This window comes from Cupressus sempervirens, chromosome 10, assembly GCF_028749045.1.
Source record: "Cupressus sempervirens isolate cs-2001-9-10 chromosome 10, ASM2874904v1, whole genome shotgun sequence".
Taxonomy (NCBI): Eukaryota; Viridiplantae; Streptophyta; class Pinopsida; order Cupressales; family Cupressaceae; genus Cupressus; species Cupressus sempervirens.
In genome coordinates, this window is record NC_143127.1 from 373,185,489 (window position 1) to 373,205,363 (window position 19,875).

The 19,875-nt window shown below is 37.2% G+C and overlaps 1 protein-coding gene across 7 annotated transcripts in view; it reads right to left on the reverse strand.

Annotated features, from left to right (window-relative positions):
* The window catches only part of LOC149534233 (nitroreductase family protein), a 110,619-nt gene that overhangs the window by 55,572 nt on the left and 35,172 nt on the right, over positions 1–19,875 (reverse strand). Inside the window, exons 3-4 of one of the 7 annotated variants that reach the window (XR_016356925.1) lie at positions 3,558–3,701; positions 3,036–3,077 (exon numbers count right to left, since the gene is read on the reverse strand). Coding sequence is in view for 6 of the 7 variants with exons in the window: in XM_089804248.1 (XP_089660374.1) it covers positions 3,574–3,701 (128 nt within the window). In the remaining variant the exon portion in view is untranslated. Of the gene's footprint in view, positions 1–1,231; positions 2,313–2,957; positions 3,702–19,875 lie in introns of those variants that run through there. The other 6 variants (XM_089804248.1, XM_089804247.1, XM_089804246.1 and 3 more) reach the window with 6 other exon arrangements.

Consider the following 19,875-nt stretch of genomic DNA (forward strand, 5'->3'; position numbering starts at 1 on the left):
CCTGAAAAGATCCGTGCTATTGGTGATTGGCCACTACCAAAGAACCTTACACAGTTAAGAGGGTTCCTTGGTCTATGTGGATTCTATCGCAAGTTTGTTAGTGGCTACTCACGACATGCAGCGCCCATGACAGATTTTATTTGTGTGGACTCGAGAGGCACAGAAGTGATTTTGCAACATCCAGCATTAAGATTGCTTGAGGTCAAGCAATTTTAGGAGGGGCAGACCTGTAATGTCCCATTTTTTTGGAGGAATTAATTATAAAGTTATCAATTAAAAAATATATATTACAACGTAACTTTATAAATTAAATAATAATAATAAATCTTCTAGAGGTTGCTGGAAGAAGCGGAGAAAAATTAACAAGGGGGGCCGACCTATCAAGGAAAAAAGAATAAATAGTCATTGAGGGCTCATTGCCTATCATCGAGATTTATTATTGATTTTTGCTTATGTGCGTTGTAGAGCCTAGGGTTTCTGCAAATAGTCACAATTGGCCATTGAGAACGAAAACTCTCAATTGGTACGCAATTTTGAAGGTGTGAGAGATCACCTGAATTATTGCAACTGTGGGAAGGATATTTCAGTCCTTTCATTTGTGCTTAATTGCTAATTTGGAGTTTCCGGTGGAGTTGCACTTTCACCATATCATCTTCAACATTCAGTCTCCACCATTTGATCAATCCAGCAATATACTTTAGTCGTGCATTAAATTTAGGGTTTGTTTAGTGGCCTATTGGTACGGGTCATTACACTAAGGCTAGTAATGCCTGGACAATTTTCCGAATGCGTAGAAAGAACTCTCACCCTTCTTCTCTTGCAGTGTGAGTTTAGCCCTTCTTTTTGGCCATTGTCCTTTGTGTTTGGTATTGGTAGTTTTCTAGTTTGCACCTTTTGTGTTGTGTTGGTGCATTGACAATCTATTGGGTGTCACTTCTATGACAAGTCACCCCCCTTGTTTCTTATTTCTTAATAATAAAAAACAATCTAACTTTTGTACAATCATGGAACTATAGGTAAATCACACTATTTTTAGCATCATTTAGTTTTAAAACATATCTAAGTACAAATTACACATAAAGCAATAACAACACAATCACACATAATCCTTTCTCCAACTACATTCACGATTGCCTTGAGAACTATTATATTTCATAAAAACTTTGTACTCATAATTGCTCGACTAATGTCATCGGAAAAATATGAAGCCATGCACAAGGCTAGCAATGCATTCTCCAGAAATACATATTATTTTATAACTTTACTCCCACCAACAAATACAACTCATATCTGGATATTGAGAATATCGAGCCATGAATTGCCTCCTTCCAACAGTTTGCTCACACACCATGTGATTTGGAGATTTTCTAGTGTCTTGATTGACATGTGAATAGACCAATTGCTAATTTATCTCTATTTATAGTGAATCATCATAAGATCTACCACCTTAGAATGAGAATCTCTTTATGCGCAACACATGCAAAACCAAGTATGCAAAAGTGGCATGATTATACAATTCCTTGATTTTTCATCATGTTCGCTACACTGTGGAATTCAAATCACATCTTGTGCATACCTTAATAGGTCCCCAAACCTATCGAACTCAACCCCAAAAACATGCAAAATCTCAGTAGGTGAGAGAAAAACATGTTATGCAAGAATCGCAAGTGGCATTGAGATCATCACTTGTAGGCTTGGTGCAATTCATTGTTGCTTGCTATTGAGGAATATTGAAAAAATCATGAGCTTTGACACATACCACAAAAAAAATATTTTTGCAACACATGAAAGCCCAAGAAGAGTTGTCATCCCCCTCTGTCATTAGATGAGTTGTCATCCCACTATTCTCCAATGCCCCCCCTAAATTAGTCAGTATGTCCAATAGAACCGAGCCAGCCACCAATCTGATGAGATTCCTCTACCCTCTAATCTTTTACGGATGTCCATATCTCCCACCTTATCCTCTGGCAAAGCCATAGCAACAAGTCTTGCCAATTCCTATGCCATGGCTCCTTTACCTGTCCCATCTTTCTTTTCCTCCTATATACTTTTCCTTTAAAGGAGCTTTTGATTTATTTTTATTTTAAAATTATTTTGCCATACAGTCCAGCATGTATGTGGATATAATACGAGGGATGCAACAGGTAGACCCAATTATTTTCCATAATTCAACAGAATAGCAGTCACCCACCAAGGTCCTAAGGAGAGGATCTGAAACTGTTTTCAATACAGTTTTCAACGCAGTTTCCTGCATGCCCCACTTCGTAAGATGGTAGCCATTAGATTCAAACATGTGATCCATCCCTTTGCATCTGACACAACAAATATGCCACATTTCATTTGTATTATAAGAAAAGAGTGCCACCTAAATTCTGTTGTGTGCAAAAGATGAAAACAAGAAGTTTGGTCAAAGATGGCCCAGAATAACATTCTTTACGGTTGTAGCCATTTGAGATTATATACAATTTAAGCTGCAGTTTCTAATAACAGTATTAATAATAATAGTCAGGACCGACAATCATATAGCTCACAGAGCATCTTCAACTAATTTCCATTGTAGACAGTGCCTTCAACAATATATGAGCCAAACCTTGTGATCTGATGCCTACCTGTGCTACTCTCACATTTTATTCAAATGATGCAGCTTGAAAGCTCAATTTTGCAATGCTCCAAAGTCTTCATCACAAGATATTAAATCTCAAAAGAACTTCTGTATATGCTAAAACCAATCAATAAAAGACGCTACACTACATGAAGACAATGTCACCTACAATTTTTAACTGAAGGTTTCAAAATGAAGACAATAATGCTAGCCATGGGTGGTAAAAATTTCCTGCAAAGTTCAAACTCTAAAATGGCAAAACAGAACAAGAATGAAAAGTAGAATAAACTGCCTTTAGCATCAAGTGACCTAAGAAAGATTACATACTAAGCCATTGAAATATGTGCAACGTGAATTACAATTGGGAAATTAAAATAATACTAATGAGAAATAAAAACAGCTATAAAAGTAAAATAAGCAGCTGAAGACCAACCTAATCATCCTGCCCTTTATCTGTCCCGTCAATTTCTACAATCTGCAAATCCATGAGAAACTAACCAAATGATTTTGAAACAAGCTTGAGCCTGTTTGACTCCATATTCTTTACAGTAACAAATAGCTTTACACTTTTTTTAAAGATAAAAGATTACAACACCATAGTAATTTGTGACTTCCGATTTCTATCTGCAAACAAATGTAGACATTTGTGTAGTTTTAGCTTTTACATCAAAACCTTTTTTAATTATACAATGACAGTGCCTCAAATGGGAATACTAGCTGATGCAGTAGCCCTGGTACACGGTGATCTAGAATAATGCCATTTTGCTATACTGCATATATCCATGACTCCCTCAAGTTCACCGAGGCAATTGTCATTAAGTAAATTAACAAAAACAAATGACTAAAGCTGTGGATAACGATTGTTGTAAGAGTTAATGTTATTTTTATGAAATAATCTTACCATACAATATTTACAACTAAATGATTTGCAACAATGTAAAATTGTAACAGATACCTGAAAAGGTTAAATATTATGCATCTATTGTCGGGCCTGGATAAGCAGGTAAGCTCATTATCCGTTTGTCCAAAACTCCCGTACCGATTGTGAAGTGATAGAGACTTTGGAAATCATTTCCACTCAGTCCCAGAATATCATGAACTGTAACAAATCCAAACCAACCATTTAAAAACTCATTTTCATATTTTGTCCAAAATGCCAAACCATGACTGATCTTGACATTGTGGTGTTGACAAAATTAATAGGGATCAAGCATTAGTTTTTCAAATTAAATGTAAATAGTTGCAAAACCAAACAATCATTTAGTACTGCCTCCTATTGCACATTCATACTATCCTTCAATTGGAAAAGGGTTTGTGGTTCAACCTATTTTAGTAGTGCCTCCTACTACAAAAATCTAGAATTATTCTTAAAAAATTCTGAAGGCTTATTCTTTAGTCTTGCCTCCTACCACACATTCATACTATCCTTCAACTGAAAAACGAACAGAGGCTCAGCCTAGTTTAGTAGTGACTCCTACCACACATCCATAAGATTGTTCTTAAAACATTCTAGAGGCCTGTATTTTGGTCTAAGTATCTGGGCAGAAATTGAAAAATGTTTGTATTTTATTTTCTGTAAATATTTTTCATCCAATACATAGCTTCTCATACTGCCAATGACCGGCAACTCACAACAGAAATAGGCTATTCCTCCATCAAGTCTTTAAAATCACAGTTTCCCAACAATGTTAATTCAAGACCATATTTCCACTTGTGAAGATAAAAACTTATGCCCAGCTTTGCTATATTGCAAAGTATACCAGGCAACAATAAATTTATTAGTAACATGTATAAATTGTTTGATGTAGAGTTTGCCATGCTAAGAAGTGTAAAGTGAATACTTAAACCCCTTTTTTGGCAAAATATTCATCAGCAACAGGTGGACATGTCTAGGAATGAACAAGAGAGTTAAAATAACCCTAGATTAGAGATGACATCAAAATAACCAAGTGCATGCCAATTTGCCAAATGACCAACTAGTAACCTAGAGGATTGGTTATAGATGTGAGGTTCATTGAAACCGAAAGATACAGATTAGTTGTCTAATACCATCGCTGGAATTCTAATGTGTGGTGGAGACAGTTGTTTCCTTAACATAAAGGAGCACATATGCATGACGCATACATGATTCCAAAATAAGCAGGAGTTGCATACATTGATGTGTAGAAACCTCTGCTTGCATGCACACAATCCCATGGAAGAAAACAACCTTGATTGTATAAAATCCATACAACACTTGGGCAGGAATATCAAGAGAAATCATTATTGATTGGCAATGAGTTGCAACTCCTCGTATAATTGTTAGTAAAAAAAAGCGAGATCCAGATCAGTTAAAGTACCGATTGTTTGGGATGGGAAATAGACATAATGGTCGGAGGAAATTGATTTGAACATGATATGTGTACAAACTTTATTGCATTTTTGTTGTCATATTACTTCTTTTTGGAAGTAAAAATAATATTTTTAAATATCATCAAGTCATATTACAAATATTTGGCATTCCACATTTGGTCTGCAAATGGGATGAATGTGCATTGTACCTACGCACCTGTTGTGTTACAAATTACAATGCACAGATCTCTACTGCAGTGTGCCACACAACTTGATCAATCTTGTGTCAAACCAACAAGAAATAGAGCAGCCAACCCAACAAAAAGAATAGGTATGTATTTCAACTCTTGATGAATAAAACTTATTTTATATTATAATACCAATTATATCTTTTCAGTGTTTCCTAGGGACATGCCACCTTTAGTTTCCGGTGTTTCCAGAATCTAGATGCTGGAAAAGGGACAAAACATCCTCCCATTGGGGATCGCCAAGCTGTCCCGTGAATGTCCTCGTGTCCCCAATGGCCAAAAAGAATTTGCAGCCAAACAGAAAACAACACAGAAGATTTTATAAACTTAAACCCCCTATTAACTTTTGTGGACCCTACACACGCTCTTAGAATCTGAAAATATTAAATTTATGTCTATATTCTACATGCCTTGCATCATCTAAAACAGACATATTTGGAGGATTCACTTAAAAAGAAGAGGAAAAGCCAAAGGTCACAACCCACATGTAATAGAAATTCACATCCCTGTGTTTCAGCTTTGAATTTTTAATACTTTATGGTGTTTAGTTTCTTCTTCTTGTCTAAACTGTGACATTAGATACAATATGAATCAAATTTTGTTGTTACTGTCAGTCAACCCCATTTCCATCATCCCATAACAAAGGAGCTCTTGAGTCTTCTTCCATGATCTGGCCCATTTAAAGCAACCATCCAAATGCTAATTTGTTCATTTTGTTGGCTTAATGATGAAGAGGCTTAAGTCAAAGAGCATGAAGTTTGAAGTTGTGTTGTCATTGATAGCAACAAGCATACTGAAGATGATGGATCAGCAAAAACGGCAGTGAATTGGATTGAATACACAGAATTCCCAAGTGTTCAGGGCAATGATGACAGGACAGTTAGTTGTGAACAAGTGATCGGCGATGGAACTTTTAGATGTTTCAGGTTGTGTGGTTCATATGGAAGCATCATCAGAATCATATCAATGTATGTCTGGAGCTGCATCAGCTAGTTGGCAATATAGGAAGAGATTTGAGGAATTTGAAATGATGAATTGGTGTGCTTGCTCACATGATGTTAATTGTTTTGGAAGCCGGCTTTGGTAAATACATTTTAGGGTTTCCGCCAACACGGAAAAAGATCTATAAAAGGAGAAGTAAATCGTATTGTTGAGAGTTCTGATGCATGAATGTGATTGGTGAAGTTAGGGCAGCCGTGTAGTGTTGTTGTAATGAGTCTCTCGAAGAAAAGTATCCATATCTCAAGAGTTTCAACATGTATTTCCAGTAGAACTGGCTGGCCTACCCCCTTCCAGGGTATTCGATTTCACCATAGACATAGTGCCTGGAGCAAAGCCTAGATCAAGAGCACCCAATCGGATGACCAGTACAGAATTAATGGAGTTACAAGTGCAGTTGCAAGATTTATTAGATAAGAAACTCATTCAACCAAGTGTCTCACCTTGGGGAACTCCATTGTTGTTCGTCAAGAAGAAGGATGGAACTATGAAACTGTGCATAGATTATAGGATGCTTAACAAGGTCGCCATCAAAAATAGGTACCCACTTCCCAGAATTGATGATCTATTCAAACAAATGAGAGCAACAATATTTTCCAAGATTGACTTACGATTGGGTTATCACCAAATTCAGATCAAGGAAGAGGACATTCACAAAACTGCCTTCAGAACCCATTATAACCACTACGAGTACACAATGTTACCCTTTGGGCTAACCCACACCCAAGTGGCCTTCATGAATCTCATGAATAGCATATTCCAAGATTGTTTGGACAAATTTGTGTTAGTTTTTATTGATGATATTCTCATCTACTCCCAAAATGAGAAGGAACACCAAAGAAATCTGGAGATATTCTTGCAGAGGCTACGAGAACATAAGTTGTATGGGAAACTATCCAAGTGCTCATTTTAGCAAAGAGATATTCAGTGCCTAGGGCATATTATATCAGCTCAAGGAATAACAATATACCCTGTGAAGATCAAGGCAATCAAAGAATGGCCGGTGCCTAAAGATGTGTCATAGGTCAGGAGCTTCATGGGCTTAGCAGGATTTTACAAAAAGTTTGTCAAAGATTTCTCCAAAATTGCATACCCTATCACCTCACTTGAAAGGAAAGGGAAGAAGTTTATTTGGACTGAAAAATGCCAAGCAACCTTCGACTACTTGCAGGATAAATTAACTACCACACCAGTACTTAAGAGTACCTGGTCCCAAACGTCAATACGTGGTTATAACAAATGCATCAGGAGAAGGATTAGGAGGCGTATTGATGCAAAAGGACAAGTCATCGTCTATGAATCCAAAAAGTTGAAAAATTACAAACAAAATTATGCACCACATGTCCTCGAATTAGCAGCTATTGTTTGTGCTCTAAAAATGTGGAGAGATTATTTAATTGGAAAACCATTCAAACTCTGGTCGAATCATCATGGACTAAAGTACATATTCACCCAACCTAACCTCAATGCTCACCAAAGAAGATGGTTAGAGTTTCTAGTAAATTACGACTTCAAGATCAGTTATATCAAAGGTAAAGAGAATAATGTAGCAAACGCCATGAGTCGACGAAGGCGTATATCAGCCATGGTGGCAATAAATACTGGGCACAAAGACCAAGTGTTGTCGTGTCTGCTCAGGGATGGTCTTTATAATGCGATATGTCAAGCACTTCAAAGGGATCCCCAAGACTTCAGATTCAAAGGATACCAACTAGAAGAGGATGGGATCTTAAGATATAATGGTAGGATGTACATACCCAAGGACCCAGAAATTCGAAGGATGATCCTAGGAGAAATTCATGCTGCCCCATATTCAAGACCCCCTAGTGTGACTAATTAGCCGATATGAAACCCTTGTACTTTTGGAAGGAATAAAGAAAGAAACAACAAAGTACGTAGCAGGTTGCCTCAAATGTCAAAGAGTCAAGGCAGAGCATTGTTACCCAGCTGGGCTATTGCATCCGAATAAGGTTCCAAAATGAAAGTGGCAAATAATCACCATGGACTTCATTCAAGGACTACCCATGACCCGAAACAGACATAAGACCATCATGGTAGTTGTGAATAGGTTAACCAAGGTGGCTCATTTTATACCACGAAACCTAATTGATGGAGCACCAAAAATTGCTCAAATGTTTGTGAGAGATTTTCAAACTCCACGAAGTCTTAGAAAGAATTATATCTGATAGAGATACCAGAATAACATCTAGATCTTGGCAAACCCTATTCTTAGCCTTGGGAACCAAATTGAATATCAGTTTCGCTTACCATTCTGAGATTGATGGTCAAATAGAAAGGGTAAACAAAGTATTAAAAGATCTCCTAAGAGTATATTGTATGGGTCGTCGGTATCAGTGTGAAATGCATCTTCCATTGGTGCAATTTTCTTATAATAATTATTACTAGTCTACTATTAAGATGGCACCCTTCGCAGCTATATACGTGCATAAATGCAAAACCCTTGTGAGCTGGAGTAGAATTGTGGCCAAATCATCTTCAGGCTGAATTGTGCAAAAACCCTTGTACTTTTAGAAGGAATAAAGAAAGAAACAACAGAGTACGTGGCAGGTTGCCTCAAGTGTCAAAAGAGTCAAGGCAGAGCATCGTTACCCAGCTAGGCTATTGCATCCGAATGAGGTTCCAAAATGAAAGTGGCAAATCATCACCATGGTCTTCATTAAAAGGCTATCCATGACCTGAAACATACATAATACCATCCTAGTGGTTCTAGATAGGTTAACCAAGGTGGCTCATTTTATATCAAGAAACCTAACTAATGGAGCACCAAAAATTACTCAAAAGTTTGTGAGAGAGATTTTCAAACTCCATGGAGTCTTAGAAAGAATTATATCTGATAGAGATACCAAAATAACATCTACATCTTGGCAAACCTTGTTCTCAACTTTGGGAACCAAACTGAATATCAATTCTGCTTACCATTCTGAGACTGATAGTCAAATAGAAAGGGTAAACCAAGTATTAGAAGATCTCCTAAGAGTATATTGTATGGGTCATCAGTATCAGTGGGAAATGCATCTTCAATTGGTGCAATTTTCTTATAACAATTCTTACCAGTCTACTATTAAGATGGCACCCTTCAAGGCTCTATATGTGCATAACTACAAAACTCCTGTGAGCTAGAGTAGAATTGTGGCCGAATCATCTTCACGCCTGAGATGCTTCTAGAGGTTGAGGAACGGGTAGTTTAGATCCGTCCAAGGCTGAAAGAGACAAATGACTGACAAAAGAGTAATGCAAATACGAAGAGGATTCCTAGGGAGTTCTCATCAGGGGAGAAGGATCTCTTGAAGGTGTTAGAAGTCATAAGCCTAGTAGCCTACAGAATTGCTCTACCTTTGGCCCTTGCCAAAATGCATAATGTGTTCCACATATCTTACCTTAAGAAATATATAACCCATCATGAGCATGTTATTGACTGAAATCTCTTGCAAGTGCAAGACCCTGAGGTGGTAGAAATGGAGCCACTCAAAATACTCAAGGTATGTGAGCTTCGCTTGTAGAATCAAGATATAACTGAGTGCAGGGTCCAACAGGAGTAGTATACTTAGGAAAATGCCACTCGGGAAGATTACGATGAGATCTTCTAGAAATTTCCTCTTCTTTTTCCAAGAAACTGATCTATGTAGTCTAATTTAATGTATTGTGGATTTATATAAGTTTTAGTTAAAATGTTCTATTTTGTAGTGCAAGTTCATTGAGGACGATAAAATGCAAGTGGTGTAGTATGTTACATCCCACTTTTTTGCCTAATTTTAAATAATCCCATAGCCGTTGAGAATTCATGTTAAGTTAGTTGTTCGGTAAAGATTGTTGAAATATTGATCTTGTGAAATGGAATTTTGGTTGTTCATTATTATTTCATATTACAATTAGTTAATCCTTATACTTGAATTTCATATGACATGTTAGTTAATCCTTATACTTGAAGTTCATATGGCATGGTAGTTAGTCCTTGTGCTTGAAATTAAAAATGAATATTATGGAAATTGAAAAATTATTATATGATAATTTGAAATTTATTTCATATTTTGAAAATCATGGAAATATGCTATTACTCCAAAACTTTTCCTCTTGCAAGAACACGATGAAGGGGGGAGTATTGCCAAAATGGGAGTTAAGAATGGGACACCAAATCCACTGTCGAACCATTAGGTATGAAATCTAAGCACCTTGACCTAGGATGAAATGGCTAGACAAGCAACAAAGTACGATGGACTCTCATGAGCTAACCAATTGAAATCATAACACTGAAATATACAAAGGAAAGAATTACCTTCATAATGTGATTAATCTCTGAGCATCTTGTAATTCTATCATGTCTTAATATAATAATATTGTGACTATACTCCCGCTTGTGTGGGTATAAAATATGTACATTTGTGTGTGTGTGTGTGTGTAATCACTAGTAAAGCATATACATATATATAAGGCTATCCATACAAGCATAAGGGGCAATATCATTATATTAAGGTGTGAGTATGAACATTATTATTACTATCTTTATTTTTTGGACCTTGGCGATAGCTCTAATTATTTTGCCTTGAGCAGCCAGTTTTTATACTTCTTTTTTTATCGGCCTTATGAGCAGGGAATGATACCTTTATTTTAATTTGAATCAGTGCCGTTTTCAAATGGCTTGCCACCTCAGATTTTCTTGTGTAACAGTGCATGTTTCGGCGAGCCTTTTATGCTATGCTCACAATGGGATTCATACTTCTCCCATTTTTCCTTTAGTTGTTCCTCGACACTTTTGTCATGAAGACTCTGAATGCAAAGCTACTGTTTAATCAAAGTTGGAACTTAATCATTCCCATCAGCTAAATTGAGTGTGATTTACTGGCCATACTTCTAGCATCCAATACTAGGATGGAGATCCCATCAGCTGAATTGAGTGTGATTTACTGGCCATACTTATAGCATCCAACACAAGGATGGAGTTATTCTTGTTGCACGGGATTGCTGGCATCATATCCACCCTTGCTTTCAGATTTGTGCTGGATGAGCCCTACTATTTTTCAGGTCATGTTTATATATGCCTTCTTATGCATCTGTCAAATTTGAGCATAGTTTAATCAGTTTCGGTCAATCAAATGAAGGAAATAATATTCTTATTAAATCCAAGATTCAGAACGAGTTACAGTCATGCAAATATCTTCCTTTATTTCTTTTTATCTGTGTTATAAGTGTTTTTCTGTAAGTGTGCATGAGTAATTTTAAAGAGATGACAGCTTCTATGGAAGTATCGTCAATATACCTCTGAGATAAGTACGGCAACCATATGACAACGAATCTACTTGGAAAGAACAATATCTCATCAGTCATGCCATAGGCCAGAATTGAGCATAATGAGATGGCAATATTTTATAATCAATAACCAATTTCCACTTAAGCAACCACCTAGAATTTCATCCATGAGGACCAGCACAATCAAGATGAAGGGTGAGAATGGAAATACTCCTGCATGATAAAGTGTTGTTTAATAGTTTGTCCCTCCTAGGTTTGGCTTATACCTTGACTCCTAAAATGCCCAATGTGTGGAGGAACAAAGGCTGTAACCAGTAGATGGGTCGGCATATGTGTTATATCACTGCCCTCTGAATTGGAAGGTACAGCTCCCTTAAATCGCAAAGATTTGCATTAGGCTTTGTCTTTAGTAGATCAGGGGTTTGGGGGTATGCTCTTAACCTGAGAACAATAGAGGCAATGGCCAGACTACTTGTAGACACAAGCAACCTAGGGAAATGGAAAGATTTGAAAAGCCCAAAACACCCACAGAAGTGGTTGACATGAACTATCTTGTAGCTCTTTTATACTACTACTAACTTCTACTTCTACTCCTACTAGATACAAGGAGTGCACAATGAAACAGAGCATTCATGGCCTTTATTGGCTCTCTGACCAGAGAAAGTCGCCCAACAGCAACTTCCCAGCTCACTTTAACTCTAATCTCGCTATACACCATGCATGACTATACTATCTGAATGCAACAGCAACAAGGAGGAGCAAGACTCAAGCATGCAGTGATACGAGGCCCACCCTGTCAAGTTACAGCAACTCAAAGGCTGCCCCTAACCTGAACATATTCTCATTAAACAAACCCACTCCCAGCCACCGAAATGAACATACAACTATTATGAAAATCAATGCAGCCCCAAGAAAAGAAACAAGATCGCACATGTAAAGCAATACCAAGTCTGCTATTACTGTCAATATTATACTAACACTCAGATCAGCAAGAAATTGACAGCATCGCATACAATTGTCTTTTGATTCCAAGGAAAACTAATCCAAGATGAAATGAATGACAAACATCCATAGTAAATTAGGTAGACAAAGCCACAAAGCCAATTCACCCCAAGAATCTATCGATCTTCTACTCATCTTTAAAAATTACATTAATAGGCCCTTCGTAGAGATCTGGCTGGTTACATTCCATCATTAAAATTCAAACCCAATTCGAAAGGGATAGCCGAAAATAGGATTGGCTGACAGTCATCCATTACCAAAGCTTCATACATGAGAGAAGAATTGCCATATATGGCTACAATAATAGAGAAATAGAAAGAGAGAGAGAGAGAGAGAGAGAGAGAGAGAGAGAGAGAGACATGGCAAAATTGGTGCTGAAGAAGAATCAGAATGTAACGCTTCTATTCATGTCAGTTCTTCTTGCGTGTTATGGACTTGGCCTTGTGTGCTTTCATGGCATCAACAACTGTCTTTAGCTCCTTCACACCTGGAATGAAGATGTTATTAGTTCTAACCACCCAGTAGTCATGGTCTCCTTTCAACTCCACCGTGGTGATCTTGGATTGGAGTTTGTCTAATGTCGTCCTCACAGTATTGTCAATTACCATGAGACCCTGAATCTTCAAATCTTGGAAGTTAGCGAGACTAACAAAATCCTCAATGAATTCAAGGAACTTTGACTTCATTCACCCAATATACACCAGTTGCTTATTTGGATCCACCTGGGATTCAGTGTGTAAGTCTTTTAGATATACGTAGACTTTTACAATCACCTTTATTATTGATCCACGTATAGTGTTAAGTTCATGCTCTGATTTCTCTAAGCTCTCTTTCTTGAACTCCACTGATTGTTTACAGTGGTGCAATGGCTTTTTTCCAAAACTTAGGATGCCATGACTGATGGCAACATCAATCTTCGTATCAAGCACCTCCTGTAATATGGCCAACTCCTGTGTTAAATTGTCAATTTCCACCTGCATTGAGGCTTGGTGCTTAGATATAGCCTCTCTCAATTTATCTACATCTAGTACCAAATTTCCAAGGTTCTCAATCAAAGGAGGACCTCAAGTCTTCAAGTTTTCAATCCAAGCATGGCCGATCTATCCAAAGTGTCTCTCCTGCTACAGCTTTACAAGCAAATTCTTGTTCTCCTTTGCCTTGGGATCAAAGGTATTCGTACTAGCACTATCACCCGACACAACTGAAAGTGGTCCAAGTGTTCCTCTAATATAATTAGTTAACTCCTTATTGGCAGCCTTCAATGTTGTTTTTGCCAACTTCAACTCTTCTAATTTATCTTCAATTTTCTCATTTGTCAAGTTCCATATATTAACCATAGAGTCATGCATTCGTTGCCCTATGTCAATTGTCTTCATCTAGAAATCACATGGAGTTAACTCTTGAATCTTTCCCTCTTTCTTCGGCTCAACAATCTCAACAACCATATGTCCGATATTCACATTAGTACCTAGGGCCGCAAGTGTCTTTTGCTTCTTCATTTTGGGGCGCAAAGTAGGCTGTTGCATGGCTTGTGCAATTAGGTCCTTGGGTAGAGCACTATCTTCCAGCCTTCTTTTCTTCCTATCAATAGTTTCCTCCAACCATGACTCTGTTGTGAGGACTGTTAGAGTAAACTGATATTTTCTCAATTTCACTCTTTACTTAAGTTATGTGAGTTTATTTATTTATTTAGGCAATATTGTGAGATATTTATGAGACATATTTAATTCCTCTTAGGAATTAAACACACGTCTTCATTTCCCACATGTTTCCTACCTTTGGTAGGTGCCAACTTTGGTAGGTGAATTTGACCATGTGCCAACTACTTTGGTAGGTGACTTTTGCCTATATAAATAGGCTAGCTCTTATTTATTAAACACGAGGAAATGAGGAAAGTTTGATGCTATTATGCCTTTGAGCATTTAGATCTAAAATTTTATTTCCTCTTTATTAATCTATATCTTTCATTAGATTCTGGTTATATTTGTTTTATACAAATTCTAACATGGTATCAGAGCAAGTTTGAAAGAATAGATCATATTTTTGTAGAGGTCTTGGAAAATCCCATATGCTCTTCTCTTGCATTTCTATACAATTTGGAAAACCAGAAAGGATTTATGAAGACCCAGGAATCTCTCTATTGCATATATGTGTGTTTTCTTGATCTATTGATTGCAGCACTCTAGTGGATTCATAAAGCCATTCTGACCATTCAGTTGCATCTAGAAGGTTCGAAAAAGTCAAATTCAACTTTTATTTCATCCAAATCGAAGTTTGTTTGCATCAGTTACAAACACATACTTGTTGCTCAAATCTGGAGAAGGGCACACAAAACACATGTTCAAGCCAAATAGACCTCATCATTACATTGAGAAGGCTCGAGAAAGTCAAAATCGGCCTTTCTTCCATCCAAATCGGAGTTATTTTGCATCAATTACAAATATATGTCGCAAAACCACGTGAAGTTAAATTTGACGTCCATATGCCTGTCTCTGTAAGTTGTTTTTGCTATGTGTGACATCCACTAGCCCATCAAGTTTGATCTCGTAGATTTCTGTATTACCCTTCTTCAATTGAATTTTTAATTTGGTAGTCTAACTTTGAATGGCTATATCTTGATCATACAGACTCCAAATTGGATGCAATTTTTTTTTATTTGGGGTAGAATTATCCAAATAATGCAATGGTGGTGTTAGGTTTGATTTTTGGATGCATATGGTAATCAAAAATTGTAGGTTTTCATGACTGTACCTATGTAATCCTACATTTTGCAACTTCCGGAGCATCATACAGGCTCATACAGACAGATTTTGAAGTGCCATTTTTTTTAAAGTGCATGATTTTTTTAGAAGAATCCAAATATGCTATAAAAGTATAGTCTTATTTAGGTGAAAATTGTACTCTCAGCCTTTGGCCAAAAATTAGGCACTTGTAATTGTTTGGATTCCTAAAAATCCATTGTCCTTATTATTAAAGTCTTCATTTACTTCAGATTGGAAGTTGTTATTCTCAAAATTAGAAGTCCACTTATGCTCCATGTTTTGCAAAAGTGGCAATTGTACATGCACTAAATTATAAAGTGCCAATATCATCTATTCTGGGGAGTCATCTCTGAACTAATGAAATTGGGGGTGTGATCTTGTGTTGATCTGTTTTTGAATTTCTTGGTTGTCATACAAATGGAGAAATCACAAATTGAACTCCTAACTCCATATAATTATGAAACATGGAAAAAATCAGTATGGATTTATCTAAGGGAAAAAAGCTGCACAGGATATGTAGAGGAAACTATTACCGCACCAACTGATGCTAATGCTCTTCAAGTATGGGAGGTCAATCGTGAGAAAGCTCTTGACTACATTTGTTCCTTAGTCTCTTTTGATTTACAATTTCATTTGGAATCAATCAAGACACCTAAAGAGGCTTGGGATGCTCTTAAAACTTTGTTTGGGAAAACTGACAAGATTAAGGGTTATCAAATTGATAACAATCTAATGAATCTTGATCCAAAGAGTTTCAACAACATCCAAGACTACATCTCCAAGGTTGAACAACTAAAAACACAACTAAAGGATTGCAAGATAATTAAGCAAGATATACAGTTGATTCTCAATGTGCTACTCAAGCTTGGTCCTAAGTATTTTGTATTTGTTTCTACCTTTCATACCAATCAGGTTTCTATGGGAGCTGCATATGTTGATCTTACTTTTGATGCATTTTCAAATCTTCTAATCCAAGAGGAAGTAAAGTTAATTCAAATGGGTATCATCAAGACATCCATGTCACAAGCATTAATTGCTAGTGAGCCTAAGGTACAAAAAGAAGCAGGGAATCCTGAACAGAAACAAAAGAATAAACAAAACACGTCACAGAGAAAATTTGAATCTTCTTCCTCATATAAGGAATCATTTAAAAAGGAAAAGCCTACTTGTGCATATTGTAAGAAGAAAGGACATAAAGAACATCATTGCTACAAGGACATTGATGAACTTAAGAATATTCTTAAGAAAAATCAAATAAATCTACCCTCAAGAATGACTACTTCTTCTTCTTCTCATTCCAATGTAGCTAAAGGAAAAGATAACAAGGGAAAAAGGTCAAGCCTTAATTGCTACTTCAAGTCATGATTCAGGAAGATGGCTTCTAGATTCAAAAGCTTATAATCATATGGCATCTTCATAGTCTCTTTATTCTACATTTGAGCCTTGTAATGCACCACCTATTTTAATGGGCAATCATACTTACATGAATGTGATTGGGAAAGGAACAATTGATAAGGGGGAGGAAACCTTCAAAGATGTGTTGTATGTACCCCACCTTACTCACAATCTTCTTTCCATATATTAACTCACTAATGGGCCAACAAGAAGGATAGTGGAATTCACTCCCAAATTTGTTCTTATCAAAGATTTAGAGAGCAAAGAGATCATTGCTACAGGAGTAGTTGATCATGGATCTCAAATATATTACATTGTAGACTTTTCTTCTAATGATGATAGTGATTCTTCAGCATATTCTAATCACACTTATAGTGTTGATTCACATATTGAGGAGAAATTTCGCTACTTGAACTTGGGTATCCTTTCATGTGATCCAAAAGAGCCATCCATTACTTCTCCTATTGATATTGCACCTACGGTTGTTCCTGATGATGATGAGATTCATATACTCTTAGGTTCAGGTGATTCAGTACCACAAGATACTCCTTGTCTTCCATCTACAGCTTCACGAGATTGCTACTTGATAGACAATTCAAGTTTGTTTGTGGAATCCTACATTGCAGAATTAGAAGACATCATCAATGATATACATCTTCTCTTTGATGATGAGTATCCTTCTTCAATTGTTGCAAGGGAACACTTTGACTCTCACACACATAATCCACATGATCAATCTTTCAAGGTTGAAGTCACTATGGATCCTTATGTACAGCAGCTGCAAGAAGTCTCTTTATTTTCCAAGGTGACAGTTGAGTCTTCAGTACCTGTTCTACATTCATCCTCACCAGATCCTACATTTTCTTATTCAACAGTGTGGTTTATTGCACCTATCTTCGAAGGGCCTGCCTTCAGTATCAATGTGGGGACATTTGAGCAGTTTTCCAAGATTCCACATTTTTTGAGGTTTATTCCTATCCATTGAGGAGATATTTCTCATACACATTTGGTCATGTTTCTTTCTAAAGGGAGGAACATGGTTCAATTTCAATTGAGCAGTTTCTGCATCACGCCTGGAGCGTCAATCATTGGTGTACATTCTCCACTGGGGGGGGGGGGGGCTATTTGGTCTCGCTTCCTTTGTTTCCTTCCTATGGGGCGATACTTTATTCTATATGATGATGTATGTCATAATGGGGTGGGGTCTTGATAAGTCCATCCCTCATGCATCTTGTATTTTCTTCTCTTTCTTGCGGGAGGCTTTTTCCCATGAAGTTTTTCCTCTTTCTCCGCTTTATGAGAGATTGCATTTTTTTGCATATAGTACATGGGTACCTAATATGGCCTCATAGTCTGGACCCATCATGCATTTCATCTAGCTTTGTGAGCTTAAATATGTCTCCCTAAGTTGCACTTAAGGGGGGTGTTAGAGTAAACTGATATTTTCTCAATTTCACTCTTTACTTAAGTTTACTTATGTGAGTGTATTTATTTATTTAGGCAATATTGTGAGATATTTATGAGACATTTAATTCCTCTCAGGAATTAAACACATGACTTCATTTCTCACATCTCCTACCTTTGGTAGGTGCCTAACTTTGGTAAGTGCCCAACTTTGGTAGGTGAATTTGACCATGTGCCACCTACTTTGGTAGGTGACTTTTGCCTATATAAACAGGCTAGCTCTTGTTTATTAAACATGAGGAAATGAGGAAAGTTTGATGCTATTATGCCTTTGAGCATTTACATCACACAATTAAGAAATATTGATGCTATTTTGCCTTTGAGCATTTACATCTAAGATTGTTATTGTATTGTTACTCTGACAATTTTATTTCCTCTTTATTAATCTATATCTTTCATTAGATTCTGCTTATATTTGTTTTATACAAATTCTAACAAGGATGTTCAATGCTAACTGGAGTGCTGAAGGATCAAAAAACTTTCTGGCCACTAGAGGTGTCTCCTTCTTGCTTGAGAAAGGAAAAGTTACAATTTTAGTTACAGAAAATGTAGGTGGATTACCTTGTTCAGTAGCTCCTTCTTGTTGTTGTTGGGGAGTTTCTTGCACTTGCCCATTTCCACCGTCTCCACCACCTGGTTGATTTCTATTTGCATCAAGATTGATTCTTGGGATGATTGAGGAGTCTTTTCCAATCAATTAATCTTTCTCCTTCTCCTTTTCCTTATCTTTCTTTGCCTTTGTATCTCCAACTTTACCAATATCAAGAAGAGAACCTCCTCCACAAGTAGGAGAGACTCGAACATTCTTTTCTAAAGGCTCATCTCCTCCACCACCAACGGATTGCGATGGACCCATAGAAGCTAAAGTAGTGGTTGTCGTAGTAGAAGTGGCTGCCAATGTTGTTTGAGCTCCACCGGACACGCCTGCAGATAAGCCTTTAGCACCCATCCGCTTCCTTATACCTCTTGTCCACTCTACCCACTTATCGGTCCGCTTAATGATGTCGTCCATCATAACCTCCATCTTATCTACCATGGGACCTTCGGGTGGGATTAACACTATGAGAGTGTCTTTGATTTCCTTCTCATAGGTAGATGACCTTAAGTGATATCATTCTCTTCTACATCACTAACATTGATGCTCAATTTGTATAGTCCAATTTCCCCTATAATGAGCCTAGACCAAAACTTCTCTCTGGTTTGAACCTCAATATAGTAATCGGCCCAATAATCCTCAATATCAGGCATATGCTTCTAGCTAGAACCGAGTTGTACATGATCCTTGGCATAATTCATTGGGTCATGTAGTGGCCTAATGACTTCATAGTCTTCCAATTTGATCCTACCTTCAAAAGCTTTAATTAAATTCCTTGCATCTAACCTAGATGCACAAGTGTATGGCACTGTAACAATTAGGAAAGGGATTCCTACCTTCTTAATTGCTAAGCACAGGGTATTTACTTCCAAAACCTGTCTACATAACTCAATTAACACTACCTTGTCTTCAGGGTACCTGGGCAACCTCTTTGGAAAGCCATCAAAGGCACCAATACGAATGTAGGAGAACGTTGAGAATTGAATGAAGCAGCACCCAAATTGAGCTACTATTGAAATTGCCTCTGGTGAAAATCTTCATTCAAGACACCCCTTGTGGTTCTCTACATAGCCTCATGGTGAGGCATCATTTACCTTCACATATTCTTCATAGCTTTTCTCCAGTTGCAAAGAGGGGTAGAATCCATAAACCTTTGTCTTCATTAAATCCTCAATGCTTGGCAAGCCTGGCCACAAATGAATGACCGCCAGA